The sequence below is a fragment of the Oryctolagus cuniculus genome, chromosome 1 (assembly GCF_964237555.1).
Source record: "Oryctolagus cuniculus chromosome 1, mOryCun1.1, whole genome shotgun sequence".
Taxonomy (NCBI): Eukaryota; Metazoa; Chordata; class Mammalia; order Lagomorpha; family Leporidae; genus Oryctolagus; species Oryctolagus cuniculus.
Window position 1 is genome coordinate 198,263,736 of NC_091432.1, and position 15,816 is coordinate 198,279,551.

The window sequence follows — 15,816 nt, forward strand, 5'->3', positions numbered from 1 at the left end:
TTGGCTGTAGCCCTCAAAGGAAGGAAGAAGCAGCATGATCACCAAAGAATTTTTTTTAAAGATTTATTTATTTATTTGAAAGAGTTACACAGAGAGAGGAGAGGCAGAGAGAGAGAGAGAGAGAGATCTTCTATCCGATGGCTCACTCTCTAACTGCAATGGCTGAAGCTGGTCTGATCAGGAGCCAGGAGCCAGGAGCTTCTTCCTGGCCTCCCACATGGGTGCAGGGGCCCAAGCACTTGGGCCATCCTCCACTACTTTCCCAGGCCACAGCAGAGAGCTGGATTGGAAGTGGAGCAGCCGGGTCTCGAACCGGCGTCCATATGGGATGCCGGCAGTGCAGGCAGCGGCTTTACCCGCTACACCATAGCATTGGCCCTCTCAAAGATATTTTATTTATTCATTTTCTTTCTTTCTTTCTTTTTTTTTTTTTTTTTTTTTTTTTTTTTTTTTTTTTGACAGGCAGAGTGGACAGTGAGAGAGAGAGAGAGAAAGGTCTTCCTTTGCCGTTGGTTCACCCTCCAATGGCCGCCATGGCTGGCGTGCTGCGGCCGGCGCACCGCGCTGATCCGATAGCAGGAGCCAGGTACTTATCCTGGTCTCCCATGGGGTGCTGGGCCCAAGGACTTGGGCCATCCTCCACTGCACTCCCTGGCCACAGCAGAGAGCTGGCCTGGAAGAGGGGCAACCGGGACAGAATCCGGCGCCCCGACCGGGACTAGAACCTGGTGTGCTGGCGCCGCAAGGCGGAGGATTAGCCTAGTGAGCCACGGTGCCGGCCTGTTTATTCATTTTCATGAGAGTATTCCTGAGGCAGTGAAAAGAACAAGATCAGAATAGGAGAAGGGCCATGATTTGTTCTTTTTATGTAGTCTAGGAATTGGTAAGTCTTCCAAAATACTTAATGGAGCAGGAATTGTCTGCCGGAACAGAATTCTGCCCTAAGGCTGCTTGCAGAACTCCCAAAGCAGGTTGGTGGTCTTGAGAGGTAGGGTGGGAGCGATTGAGAGACGTATTGTACACCTCTCTGTAGTTTCTGCTCCAGACATTGGCTCAGGGCCCTTGCCATTGCTTCTAGTGTCCTGACCCCCGACTGTCTGAATGAGCACCTCATGGGTGAATGATGAAAGGAGAAAGAAGAGTAAAAGATGAAAATCTCCTTTTAGGAGTTGTCATTTTAGAGGGGAATTGTTTTCACATGTCAGAACTATGCTGTTTCTGTGTCCTGAATCACTAAACAAGTGTAGGTATTTGAATACAAGCCATTTTATTTTAGATATTTAGCAGTCTTGCCTTAAGCACTGTTACCTTGTGGTCTCAGCTGTTTTTAAGAAACATTTTTCTTTGTTACAAGTTTTCCTAAGGAGAATGCATCTTCACCATTTACCCAAGCTAGAGTGCACTGGATCCGAGCTGTTACCAAAGTCCGGCTGCAGCTGCAAGAGGTAGGAACTCTGTTCTAATACTGGTTGGAACAATTTTTCTCTTGAAATTGGGAGACATATGGTGCTGGAGAAGCAGTCAGTTATTAGTCATCTTCTTACTGTGTGCTTCTGGGAATGCATTACAAGCCAGAGCCCTAAGAGATGAGAGCTGGCCTTGGCTTTGTTGTATGCTGATTAATGGAAATCAGATAGACCTGGTGGGTTGAGAACCTGAAGGTAAAGTTTACAAGCTTATTTTCAATACAGTCTTTTTCAGGAAGCCATTTTAGTTTGAGCTTAGGGGAGGGGACTATTTCAAGCTTTCTTAGGCCAGTTGTTCCCACTAGCCAGCCAGTTCAAGTACTACTGACTTTATTCTATGTGGGGCCAGAAACAATGTAAAGAAAATTTTTATGGGATTACCTAATTTAAGACCCGAGACATCAGTACATTAAGATCTGAAGCAATGTAAAAAATTAAAAAATAAATATTTTCATTTTCAGTGTAAATGAATTTGATATGTCTTTATCTGTTTGTCAATAGATTATCTTCAGGTGGAAGGAAGGGACATTTTTAAATGATGACAGGTTGCTGTCACTAGTACAAAACCTGGCAAATAATAAAAATGCAAGCATCCTCACTTAGGTTAGTACACACTCTAAAAAGTAATATTTTTAGAAATAATTTTAAACTTAGGGAAAAGTTGCATAAACAGTAGTGTAAAGAATTGTATCTCCTCACCCAGATGCTCCAGTTATTGGCAGTTCACGTTTGCATCCTCACCCTTCCTCCATTGTGACCAATCCGTTGGAGAGTAAATTACAGACATGGTGATCTGTCACTCCTAAATACTCCTGTTTGTGTTTCTCTAAAAATAAAGGCTACTTTGCTGTATAACCACAATGTAAACCTCTGAATCAGGAAAACAACAAGGACAACAATATCATCAAGACCCTGTCCAGATTTTGCCAACTGCCCCATTGCAGTGTCTCTTTTTCCTTGTTGATCCAGGATCCAATCCCAGGATGACAAGTTCATTAAGTAGCAATGTCTCTTTGGTCTCCTTCACTCTGGGGCAGTTTCTCAGTCTTGCTATCCTCAGCAGTTTTAAATGACATAGACCTTTCATTTTTGTAGCATGTTCTTCGTTTGAGTCAATCCAGTGTTTCCTCATGTCCATAATTTCTTGGCAGGAATTATACAAAAAATAATGCTGTGTTCTTTCAATGCATCACACCAGAAAACAGGTGATGGTGCCCGTCTCGTTTGTCTTACTGGCTTGGTTAGGTTGGTATTGGTATTGGCCCTTTGTAATTGCTGGGTGCTTTGTGGTAAGATCCTCTGAGACAGTGTGGTATCTTGTTCCTCTGCCAATCTCCACCTGGCAGCTCATTAGTCCATGGATGACTTCTGTTTACACCTAATTGTGGGTTGTCAAATGTACCTCTGTTTCCAGTATGCTTTCTACATTAATCACTTGGCATTCATAAAAAGGAGATTCCCTCTTCTTTCATTAATTTATCAGTAAGGACTCATAGATTCCTAATTTATTACATGAGTTGTAATTCATTACTGCCATTTATTTTGATGTTTAAATGTTCTAACTTCATACAAGCACTCTTAATTTGAACCTTCAGAGGGAAGATAATACTTTTTTTTTAAAGATTTATTTATTTATTCAAAAGTCAGAGTTACACAGAAGAGGAGAGACAGAGAGAGAGAGAGAGAAAGAGGACTTCCGTCCGCTGGTTCACCCCCCAATTGGCCGCAGCGGTTGGAGCTATGCCGATCCGAAGCCGGGAGCTTCTTCCGGGTCTCCCACTCGGGTGCAGGGGCCCAAGGACTTGGGTCATCTTTCACTGCTTTCCCAGGCCATAGCAGAGAGATGGATCGGAAGCGGAGCAGCCGGGTCTTAAACCAGTGCCCATAAGGGTTGCCGGCGCTTCAGGCCAGGGCGTTAACCCGCTGCGCCACAGCGCCAGCCCCAGAAGATAATACTTTAATAATTATTGAAAATATAACTACATTGGAGAAAGCATTTTGAACGCATATGTTTTAAAAGGCTTCCATAGTTATATGTGTGTTCTTTTGTTATCAGAAACAATGCACATTACTGATAAAAACTCATAACTGCATACTCTAATAAATTAATCTTGGAAAGATACTATTGATATATTAAAAATATTTCTACTAAAATTTTTCAGGGAAATTTTACCTTATTAAAAATATATAAATGGTTCTAATTTTCTTGCAAGAACAACTAACATCAGAGAAGACAAAACATTATTAACCAGATTTCAACAAAACCTTTGAATAATTAGCATTTAGGAACCAATTATGGTTTCATTTGATGGATGTATGAGCATCTTTTTCTGCTATGAGAGCTTTGAAAACCTAAGTGAAATAATTGAATGTGGAGCCAGACCACACATCATTCTACAGCAAAATATTAAAATAAAATTTAAAAAATATCTGGGCATGTTATCTCATATTGCTTCCACTACAAACATTATTACTCCTAATATTTTTAGTAATAGTAAGAATATTGTTATCATTAATAATCATTTAAAATGTTGCTTTTATACTCTTCATATTTTAATTGTTATGATGTAATTAATGTAGTTTGTATATACATATAATTTTTTAAAGATTTATTTATTTGAAATTAGAGTTACAGAGTGAGAAGGAGAGAGAGAGGAAGAGAAAGAGAAAGAAAGAGAATATCTTCCATCCACTGGTTCACTCCCCAAATGGCAATAAGCCAGGAGCTTATTACTTTTTCTGGATCTCCCACGTGGGTGCAGGGGCCCAAGGACTTGGGCCATTCTCCACCACTTTCCCAGACACATTAGCAGGGATAAACCTACTGTGCCATGGCGCTGACACCAACAATAGTATTCTTAACACAAGTAAAATAACTGGCAGATGATTAGAGATGGCCAAGAGGGAAACACATCCAGAGTTTAAAGAGGGACCTTAATACGGTTTAAAAATAGAAGCAGAAGTGCACCATTTACACTTAAGATGAGATATGCAGGCAGATTGATGCAAGTTCTAAGAGAGAAAGAAGTTAAGCACAGCACAAGGATTTTTCCCCCCACGTAACTGGAAGCTTCATCTAGTCACTTCTTTACCCTCTGCCCAAGATAATTTTTATTTTTTATTTCTCATTCTTAAATTTCTTTATACAAGAGTAAGCCAAATGGAGAGGCTGGCATTTGGTACAGCAGTTAAGACAGCACTTGGGACACCTGCATTATATCAGAGTGTTTGGGTTTGAGTTCTGGCTCCTTTCCCAATTCTGGCCTTCTAAATTGATACCCTAGGAGGCTAAAGGTGATAGCTCAAGTACTTGTGTTCTTGCTCATTGAGTTATGGAATCCTGGCTTTGGCTTGGCTTAGCCCTGGCTGTTGTAGGCATTTGGAAAGTGAACTAGCAGATGGAAGGTAACTCTCAAGTGAGCCAGAAGGTATATCTTGCAAGAGAAAGGGAAGAGTTATTTATGAATGACTTTACTAACTACCTTCAAGTATATATACCTTCTATAGAGAGAGTACCAATTAACAACTCCTGGTAGTAATGTCACGAGGGTGCTTTTCTCCTCTCGAGCCCACCACAAAGTGACTTCTCACACTTGGGTTTTTGCTAGTCTGCTAGGTGAGTGTGTCTTGACAGTTTAAATTTGCAATTTTGTATTAGTAAAATAATAAATGTTGTTAGTAATTAATTTTCTGTGCATAGTCTTCATATTTTTTGCTGTTTTTCTATTAAGCTGTTGGTGGTTTTCTTACTAATTCTCAAGTGCTTTTTGTTTTTGGGAAATTAACTCTTTGCCTGTGATATGAGTTGCCAATATTTTCTCAGTGTACCATTGTGAGGGAAAATTTTTAAGTTTAATGGGACACATTTTCCTAATCCAGAAATTGGGAATAATAATAGCATCTTTCTCTTAAGATTATAAATTTTATCTGGTGAAGCTATGATTTAAAAAAAAAAAAAAGAAATGAGAAAAAAATATACTTCAATAGCCCTACATTGCCTTCATGAAAGAATAAAATCCTTTGTGATCTAGCTCAGTATGACTCAAATGTGCTTCATGGACCAGCCCAGTTCAGGATCTGTTCCTAGTCTTTGATGAATTAAGTACTAAAATTGAAAGGGAGCCTATAGAGGCTATTTGAATTGCCATGGCATCAAGCACATCGATGGTCTGATCTCATTAAACAGGGTATAGGCCCAAAATAATCCCTGGCATACTGGGAATTAAGAAAACAGATCCTTAACAAAAAGTAGTTTGAAAAGCCCTTATATAGACCCTATCTGCCTTTCCAGCTTTAATTCTTTCTGCTACCCTGTTTATACAACATTGAAATATGCAAAACTATTTATTCAAAAAGTCTCACTCTGCATTTGCCTGGAATACCCTTTCTTTTCATTCAGCTAGTTAAAAATCCAGCCCTTTATCAGTTTTTTAGATAAAATTTTTAGACTCTGTACTCTTTTTCTAGATCAGTGTTAACTGTGATGTGATGGAACTGCTTGTTTATTGGTATGTCTTTTCTGTACACTTTGCACGATTTTTGAATTTCAGAGCTATACTTTTTTTTATTGCTGGTATTCTGGCACCCAACATAGAACCTGGCAAAAAATGGTTAACCAACACTTAATGGATGTTCAGTCAAAAATGCCCACCATTATTTCCACAAAATTCTCCAGGTACTTCTTTATATTCTAATTCTATTTTACATTTTTTTCAAGGCTCATAACTTAAAACCAATAACAGCAAAATTTTAACTATTAACATTAGCTATGTTTTATAAGGAATTTTCATATACATGAATGTAAATTTACTGAATTTAGATAATATGTGGATTTTTGAAGTTTCTTTTGTGAGCTTTATTTGTTATTAAATATTTTTTAAATGATTTAATAATTTTTAAAAGATTTTTATTTATTTATTTGACAGGTAGAGTTACAGACAATGAGAGAGACAAAGAGACAGAGAGAAAGGTCTTCCTTCCATTGTTTCACTCCCCAAATGGCCACTACAGCCAGAGCTACGCCAATCTAAAGCCAGGAGCCAGGAGCCAGGTGCCTCCTCCTGGTCTCCCATGTGGGTGCAGAGGGCCAAGCACTTGAGCCATCCTCCACTGCCTTCCCCGGCCATAGCAGAGAGCTGGATCAAAAGAGGAGCAACTGGGACTAAAACCCAGAGCCCACATGGGATGCCGGCACTGCAGGCGGAGGATTAACCAAGTGAGCCGTGGTGCCGGCCCCTGATTTAATAATTATTAATAGATTAATAGCATATCATCATGTGGATGTTCTGTAACAATTGTTTCTTTACTATTATAGATAATGCTGTAATGAGCATCATTATGTACCAATCTGCTTTCATTTCCAATTATTTCTTTAGATTTCTTACAATAGATTCAAATCAATACTGTTAAAGACTCTGTTCTTTTTAAAGACGTCTGATAAACTTCTGAATTTATTTTCAGAGAAGATTTTCCAGCTTGCACTTTGAGTAGTTGAATGTGCTGTACCAACACTGAATATTATCATTTTAGGAAATGGTTGCCAGTTAGACAGAAGAATGGTATCCCATTGTTTCAGTTTTCATTTCTCTGCTTATTTGTGATTTGAGTTTACATGTTATTTATAAGTATTTAGCTGATATCGCATTAAGTATACTTTGAGAAACTGCCTTAGAAACCTAGCTACATTTATGTCATTCTTGTTCAATTTCCAGCAACTTGAGAGAAGATATCACACAGGGTCATCTTTGAATCTTCCAGGCTGGTTGAACATCTGGCCATATGCACTTAATAGTGTTTGATGACACTGATAATGCTGATGAGGCAGTAATGTTGGCAGTGTGGGTGGGAATGGATATAAATCTGTACCTTATTTGGTTTAGCTGCAGAAAAATCTGGGGGAGGAGGTGAGACTTCGAGCTCTAGAAACAGAGAGTGTGGTGGCAGCAGGTGGGTGGGTGTTCCAGGTGGAAGGGACAGTGAAGGAGAACGCTTGGAGACAGGCCATAGGAAGGCTTGACAGGAGCTTTCAGGTTGTTGAAGAAAGCTGACGAAGGAGAGCCTTGGTAGGTAGGGTTAGAACCAGTTAGATAGGTGGGAAGACTTGTATTTAAGTCCCAGGAGATCCAGCATGGCTGCTGGTCAGCCCGAGAGATGGTTCAGCATTTTCTCGAAGATCGCAGAGAAAGTGAATTAGCTTCTTTCCTGTAAAGCTGTTCTTACTTATGACTTCTTTCCTGCCCAATAATTAAAACCCCGAAGAAGGGGGTCCTTGCAGGACCCCTCCTCTCAGACTGAATTGCATCGGGGAAATGCTGTGGATAATTGTAAACTCCAGGCTCTCCTGTGATTGGGGCTGCTCCCTTAACCCTTTGCCTTCATGAAGACTGCCAGCTTCTGAGCCCTCCTTTTTCACCTAGCCTTTCATGTCTCTCCCTACCATTGCTGTTCTAATATTTTAAAAAAACTCAAGGGCCAGCATTGTGTGTAGTGGTTAAAGTGGCTGTCTGCATCGGCATACCATTTGGGTGCTAGTTTGTGTCTTGGCTGCTCCACTTAGCATTCAGCTCCCTGTTAATGGCCTGGGAAAGCACAGGAAATGGCCCAAGTGCTTGGACCCCTGAACCCACATGGGAGACCTGGATGAAGCTCCTGGCTTCAGCCTGGCCTGGCCCAATCCTGGCAGTTAGCGCCAAGTGGGGATTGAACCTGTAGATGGAAGAGCTCTCTTTTTCTCTCCGTAATTCTGACTTTCAAATAAGGTAAATCTTTAAAAAGGAAGTTAAATAATATTTTGAATAAGCAATAAATGTGAAAATATGAAAGTAGATACATATGTGTGTGTGTATGTTTCACTCATATTTTAGATTTTCAAGGCTCCAGTCCACTTTTCCCCATGTCATTGTTACCTGTATGTTGTGAATCAGTCCATATAAATCATGCATTTACAAGCATATATGTGCATAGATACATGTTTGTGTGTATTTACACATTATCCTTTATCTTGCTTTTTTCACTTGCTGCTATATCTTGGAGATTGTTCCATTATTGGTAGAAATAGAGCTATAGCTATAGCTATATTAAGAGTTATATAGTTTTTCTATTAGTACAAATGGTGGCACCACTTTTAAAATTAGCTACATGTGGCCAACGTCATGGCTCAGTTGGCTAATCCTCTTCCTGTGGCACCGGTACCCCGGGTTCTAGTCCTGGTTAGGGCACCGGATTCTGTCCCGATTGCTCCTCTTCCAGTCCAGCTCTCTGCTGTGGCCCAGGAAGGCAGTGGAGGATGGCCCAAGTGCTTGGCCCCTGCACCCGCATGGGAGCCAGGAGGAAGCACCTGGCTCCTGGCTTCAGATCGGCCATGGCAGCCATTTTGGGGGTGAACCTACAGAAGGAAGACCTTTCTCTCTGTCTCTCTCTGACTGTCTAACTCTGCCTGTCAAAAATTAGCTACATAATATTTCTTCCTATGGATGTATTATAATTTATTCTGTCCTCTGTTGGTAGATCTTTATTTGTAAAACTGTTTAAGCAAATCCTGTACATGTCTGAATACTTCTAAAATCTCCTAACCACAGCTTTTGGCTTCCCCCTTCCAGCTCATAGTAAGCCCTCCTCAAGAACAAGTCCTACTTTCATTTCTCCAGTCAGAGACCTCTCCCTGGGCAAAGGGCAATAGCTGCTGTTCTGAATGCTATGAGAGGACTTTGCTACCCACAGCCCCTTCTGCCTTTTCTTATTTGATAGCTGAGACCAGAACCTTCCAACTTTCTGAAACCTGTCTGTCTTCTGAAGCAATCTTCAGAGGGGACTATGCCATTTTTTAAGCTCCATATATTACCAGGTCGGGAATGTTACCTCTGCCACTTCCAAAACATGAGCAGATCCTACTTAACCCATGTCTGCACCCTCCCCCTTTCTTATTGCACTTAGATTCCAACTTTCCTGTAATTCCCCATTCATTCATTGAAAACTCTAGAAACTATAATATTGTCTTTCTAGTTTTTGGTTTTGGTTTTGTGTTGTTTGAGAGGCAGAGAGAGCAAGAGAGCTCCTATCTACTGGTTCACTCCTTAAATATACACAATACCTGTAACTGTGCCAGGGCTGAATTTAGGAGCCAGGAACTCAATCCAGGTTTCCCAGGTAGGTGACAAGAACCCAATTACTTGAGCCATCATCACTGCTGAGGTTCTTCATTAGCAGGAACCTAAAATCAGGAGCTGGAGCCAAGAGTTGAACCCAGTACTGTGATGTGGGACATGGGTGCATTAATTGGCATCTTTACCACTAAGGTAAATGTCTGCTTCCATTGTTTTCCTTAAACATTACTGCTGTCATAATACTTGTTGTTGCTATCACAATAACCACATTCATTGAAAGCTGCTATAGCTTCAGCAAAATACCAGGTGCTTTACATGCATTTATCCATGAATTCCTCACAATAATTCGATTATTTAGGCTTATTTACAAGGACCATTTTATAGATGAAGGAACTAGGTATTTAGAAAGGTCCAAGATCACCCAGCTAGTAAGACTTAGAACTGAGATTCCAATCTAGATCTATTTCATTTTAAAGCCTGTTTGTTTTCTTCTGCTATAATCTTAGAAGGGTGTTTTCCAAACCACATTCTACAGAACTCCAGTCTAGAGCTGTTAATAAATGTCACCAACAAGAGGGTTCTGTGATCACAGAAATTTGGAAAACACTGAGTTCAGTAGACTGAAATGCCAATAAATTGCTCTTTGATGGGACTTCTCCGACTTGAATGTTTAGGCCAGTTGTGAGGGTAGTATTATATGCACAATATCATTGTAAAATTACCTCTCCATGTCCTTTTGGAAGAACTTTGTGTAAAACTTTTTTCCAAGGAATACACGTGAGGATCGTCTATCTCTGGAGATTTCATTGCCATTTCTTTAAAATTGTATTTGTGAAGCCATCAGTGAGTTCCTAAGACTTAATCTAGTGGTTGCTTTTCAGCTGTGTGTCACTGGACCTCTCCGTACCATTTGACCGTTTTGAACACTCCCTCTTCCTTAGATGTCTAAGAAACCATTCCCACATCTCTTCTGATCTCTTTTAAGTCTCATCTCCCTTTTCTTGATTTCTCTCTTTGCATACTTAAATGTTGGTCTTTCTGGGGTTCTTTCCTCAATATTTTTTTCATATAGTTATGTACATTCCTCATGAAATCTCACTATTATGTCAACAACCACCTGAATGGAGCGCTTCCCCATCTGTATAAAAAGCCTAGATTTCTCTCCTGAACTCTGGACTCAAATTTCCAGCTACTTCTTGGACACTCACTTGTCCCATCAACATCTCAAATTCAACATTTTCTAACAAAAAGATACCACCTCTCCAAAAATGGTTTTGGATCCTGTATTTTGTCGCCGTGCTTCTCAGAGCAATGCTGAATTCTTTAAATGTGATGGGGTTCTTGAGAAGAAAGAGAAAGCAAAGCCATTGCCATTCCTTTTAATTTGAAAAAGAATTATGAGCCAAAGGAGTTTCTCTTATTTTCTGAGGGAGGGAAGGACAAGATAGCTGCTTTCTTGTGCACATAAGAGTTACTCTAGAAATATATTTGTTGACAGAGTAAATGAGAAAGTTACAGTGTAGGGAAGCTTGCTTTCTTGCATTCAATGTAGTTGCTTTGTGGAGAGGAATAAGGCAGATTTTCCTGCCTGAAAATCTTGAGAAAACTAGAAGTCATTCCTGTACTTGCCGGTGCTCATTTTGGGTTATACGATTGTTTTTTACATTCTGAAATTTCATATTTTACCAGCTATTCATGGCCCTTCCTCTGCTCAACCAAAACTTGCTCCCTTTTCTTTTTTTTTTTTTTTTTTTTTTTTGACAGGCAGAGTGGACAGTGAGAGAGAGAGACAGAGAGAAAGGTCTTCCTTTGCCGTTGGTTCACCCTCCAATGGCCGCCGCGGCCGGCGCGCTACGGCCGGCGCACCGCGCTGATCCGATGGCAGGAGCCAGGAGCCAGGTGCTTTTCCTGGTCTCCCATGGGGTGCAGGGCCCAAGCACCTGGGCCATCCTCCACTGCACTCCCTGGCCACAGTAGAGAGCTGGCCTGGAAGAAGGGCAACCGGGACAGAATCCGGCGCCCCAACCGGGACTAGAACCCGGTGTGCCGGCGCCGCTAGGCGGAGGATTAGCCTAGTGAGCCGCGGCGCCGGCCTGCTCCCTTTTCTTCTCAGGATTCTAAAGTGAATTAGAAGGATAGCATGCTTGCTTAGTTTTATATTAAGTTCAAAAGTAGGCAAAAGAAGTCATGGTATTTGAGGTCCAGACAGTGATTACTTTTGCAAGAGGGAGTTGATAAGGACTAGATAAAAGCACAGTAGAGTTTCTGGAGTTTTGATGATATTGTTTCTTGATACGAATTCTTGTTTACAATGTTGTAAAAATATACCTTTGATTTATATACTTTTTAATATGCATATTATAATTCAAATCAAATTTTTTAAAAACCATATGAAATAGCATTGAAATATAATTTCATTTTATTATTGCTTATAGCCCTTGTTTATTATCCTGTTGGACTATGGTCTTTTTATTTGTCAAACTCTTTAATAGAGCTATTAAGGTTTTGACCATAATATAAATTAAAAATATGTTATCTTAAAAGAATCACAAAAAAGTAAAAGAAAAATAGCACTGAAATGCAGAATAAGGACTGTGCCTAACTTTATATCCCTGATGCCTGGCACTCTGCCAGCTCATAAATAATGATATGAGTAAATGGATAAATTAAACCTCTTGCTTAAAAACATGTTAATTTTTCTATCTACTATGTCTTAGTCTGTTTTTCTGTTACTATAACTGAACAGACTAGGTAATTTATAGAGAACAGAGGTTTATCTAGGTCATAGTTCTGGGGGCTGGGAAGCCTAAAAGCATGCTGTTGGTGTCTGTTCAGCGTCTAGTAAGGACCTTCCTGCTACATGGTAACATGTAGAGGACATTACATGGCAAGACAGAGCAAGCTAGCCAGCGAGAGCGCACTTTCATATGAAAGCCAATTCTGTGATATTTCATTAATTCACCTCTCAAGGGTCCCGCTTCTCAACACTGCTGCTTTAGAGACCAGCTTTCCAACACATGAACTTTGGGGAGACAAATCCAAACTATAGTGCACTAGTAGATAAATTATAGTCTCAACTTTTTAGCCTGGCATCCATGAACATCCATGAGCACCCATGACTTGGTCCAATTTGTTTTTCTGACCTTCATCAACCCAGAAGGCTACAGTGCATTTGAAAGCACTTGGGCCTGAGTTTGAAATATGACTCTACTGTTTGTTCCAAGTCACCTATCCTTTTAGATAACTTGGTTTTCTCATTTTTGAATTGAATATCTAACATGTTAGTGGATGCATAATATGGTATGGTTGACCAGGGCCTGGTGTGTTGTTAGCATTCAGGAAATGCTAATTTACTTTCCTTTGACAGTGAGAGAGAGAGAGAGTCAGAGAGAAAGGTCTTCCTTCCGTTGGTTCATCCCCAAAATGGCCACTATGGCCTGCGCGCTGCGCTGATCCGAAGCCAGGAGCCAGGTGCTACCTCCTGGTCTCCCATGCGGGTGCAGGGCCCAAGCACTTGGGCCATCCTCCACTGCCTTCTTGGGCCACAGCAGAGAGCTGGACTGGAAGAGGAGCAACTGGGAATCCAGTGCCCAAACCAGGATTAGAACCCGGAATACCGGCGCTGTAGGCGGAGGATTAGCCTAGTGAGCCACGGCGCCGGCCTAGCACATTCCTTCCTTTTTCTCCCTTTCTAATCTTTGCTCATCCTGAATCTTCTACCTTGAATACCCTTTTTTATCTTTAGTTTCCACCTATTGAAATGGTATACAGCCTTTGTATCAAAGCTCAGATATCACCTTCCTGGAGCCTTCCCTAACTCCCATCCCAAAGCAGCACGTCTAAAGCTGGAAATATTTGCCTCTCTCAAATTCTCACATATTTTAAGAGTGTCTCTTGTAATGCATGTTAGTCACTCACTCTAGCCTTAAGGAGTTACAAAGGCTGTCCTCACTCTAGAGGCTCCCAAAGAATAGGCACTCTAAGCGGGCTGTTACCCTGCAGGCAGGAGCTCTGTCAGTTGGAATAAACTGGGGCATGAAAAGGCAGGTTGAAAAAACTGCTTTAGGCCTTTGATACTCTTTTTGTGCTTCCTTTTGCACTAGGAGAAATTCAGATGTCTAGTTGAGATTGTGGACCCAGAGCAAGAAGTCAAGTTGCAGACTTTATCTCCATATTTCTGACTTTTTTAAAAATAAAGATTCCACATGTGAGACCATACAGTATTTTTTTCTGCATCTGACTTATTTCACTTAGCATTGTGTATTCCAATCCATCCATGTTGTAGCAAATGCCATGATCTCCTTTTTCAAGACTGAGTACTATCCCATTTATATATCTGCATTTGTAGTTTATATATATAATTTCCTTTATTTGTCCATTCAATTACAGACACAGATTATTTCTGTATCTTGGCTTTTATAAATAATGTTACAATGCACATAGGTGGGTAGACATCTTTACCAGGTGATGATTTCATCATCTTTGAGTATAAACCCATGAGGGATTGCGCTGGGTCATGTGGTTCTGTTCTTAGTTTCTTTATGATACTTCATACTGATTTCTATACTAGCTGTGGCTGTACCAATCTACATCCCCACCAAAGTGTGTTAGGGTTCCCTGTACTCCATACCCTTGCCAACTTTTGTTCTCTCATGTCTTTTTCATAATATCTGTCCTAATAGGTATAAGGTGATATCTCATAGTGGTTTTAATTTGTTTTTCCCTGATGATTAGAAATGTTGAGCATGTTTTCATATACCTTTTATTCTTAAAATATTAATGAATTTATTTAAAAGGCAGAAAGAAAGTCTCCCATCTAATTCACTTCCCAAATACCCACAACAGCCGGGGCTGGGCCAGGCTGAAGCCAGGAGCCCAGAACTCAATTTGGGTCTCTGATGTGGGTGACGGGAATCAAGTACTTGAGCTGCCTCCCGGTGTGTGCATTAGCAAGAAGCTGGAATTGGAAGCAGAGCTAGAACTCCAGCACAGGTACTCCAGTAAGAGATGGAGAAGTCCCAAGTGGCATCTTAACTGCTTTGCCAAATACCTGTCCCCTTTTCTCCATTTTTATGTCTTTGGAGAAATGTCTCTTCAAATCCTCTGCCCATTTGCAAATCAAGTTATTTGGTTTTTTGCTGTTGAGTTGTAAGAGTTCTTTCTAAGTTTTAAATATTAGCCCCTTATCAGATATGTGGTTACCATATATCTTTTCCTGTTCCATAGATTGCCTTTTCATTTTGTTGATTGTTTCCTTTGCTGTACAAAAAGATTTTTCATTTGCTGTCTTTATCTATCATCTATGTATATATGTATGTATGTATGTATGTATGTATGTTTTATAGCTGTAAAGAAGCCTTTTGATACTGCCTGGCTTATGAAGGCCTTGCAGGAATCTAAGTCTTAAGTCTTCTCTTATTTTCTGAGGGAGGGAAGGACAAGATAGTGCCTTGGTGACCTAAAACATGTAGATGAAAAACTGTAGTTCAGGGATTCAGAGATCTTATTCTGGGCCACATGTTTTCTTGTTTCTGTTTTCCATTGTGTGTACAAGCCTTAACTCCTTTGCTAAGTCAAAGTCAAGCAAAACATATGGAGATGAAGCTCCATGCAAAAAGCTTTTAATTTGGGAACCATAAAGAATAGGATTGCAATCCAGGACACACATGCATAGGCCAGTGTGGTCTCCATTATGTCTGAGGAACAGCAGAAAGGTTGAGATTTTATTGGGGAAAGAGAAAAACTGTGTGAGATGTTTTGAAAGAAAGCTCATTGGCATTTATGGCATTATGCAGGAGCTGACAAGTTCCAACTGGTGAGCAACTTCAGTTGCTAAGTAAAACCAATCAGAGTCAAAGCAGACTTTTCGTTAGACTGGCCTTTCAAAACAATGTGTCAGGCAAGTGTTCTTGTGTAAGTAGCTAGCTGTCCTTGTGCTGCTAGCTGTGCCTGTGATAGTTCCTATTTTCAGGCAAATCATGGCCTTCCCTGGCTCTATTTGTCATGCTTTGACATAAGTGACTCCATTTTGAATCTGACAACTTTCACAGCTAGAGTGATTACATTTGAGGTCAGGAACTGATTTCCAATTTCTAGCACGGCTCCTAATGCTTAATAAACACTCAGCAAAGTTTTATAGAATGAACACATAAAAATATAAAATGGTATTATAAGGCCATAAGTAATTGATTGCAAAAGGAATAATTAACACTTCTGACCCCAAAAAAAAGTCCCTTGGGATTTTGGGT

General features: G+C 40.4%; 1 protein-coding gene across 24 annotated transcripts in view; it reads left to right on the forward strand.

The window, feature by feature from the left end:
* UNC13B (unc-13 homolog B) overlaps positions 1 to 15,816 on the forward strand; it is a 261,972-nt gene that overhangs the window by 182,212 nt on the left and 63,944 nt on the right. For all 24 annotated transcript variants that reach the window (XM_070053821.1, XM_070053890.1, XM_070053828.1 and 21 more), the window contains one exon: positions 1,355 to 1,445. In XM_070053821.1, the coding sequence (XP_069909922.1) occupies positions 1,355 to 1,445 (91 nt within the window). The remainder of the gene's footprint in view (positions 1 to 1,354; positions 1,446 to 15,816) is intronic.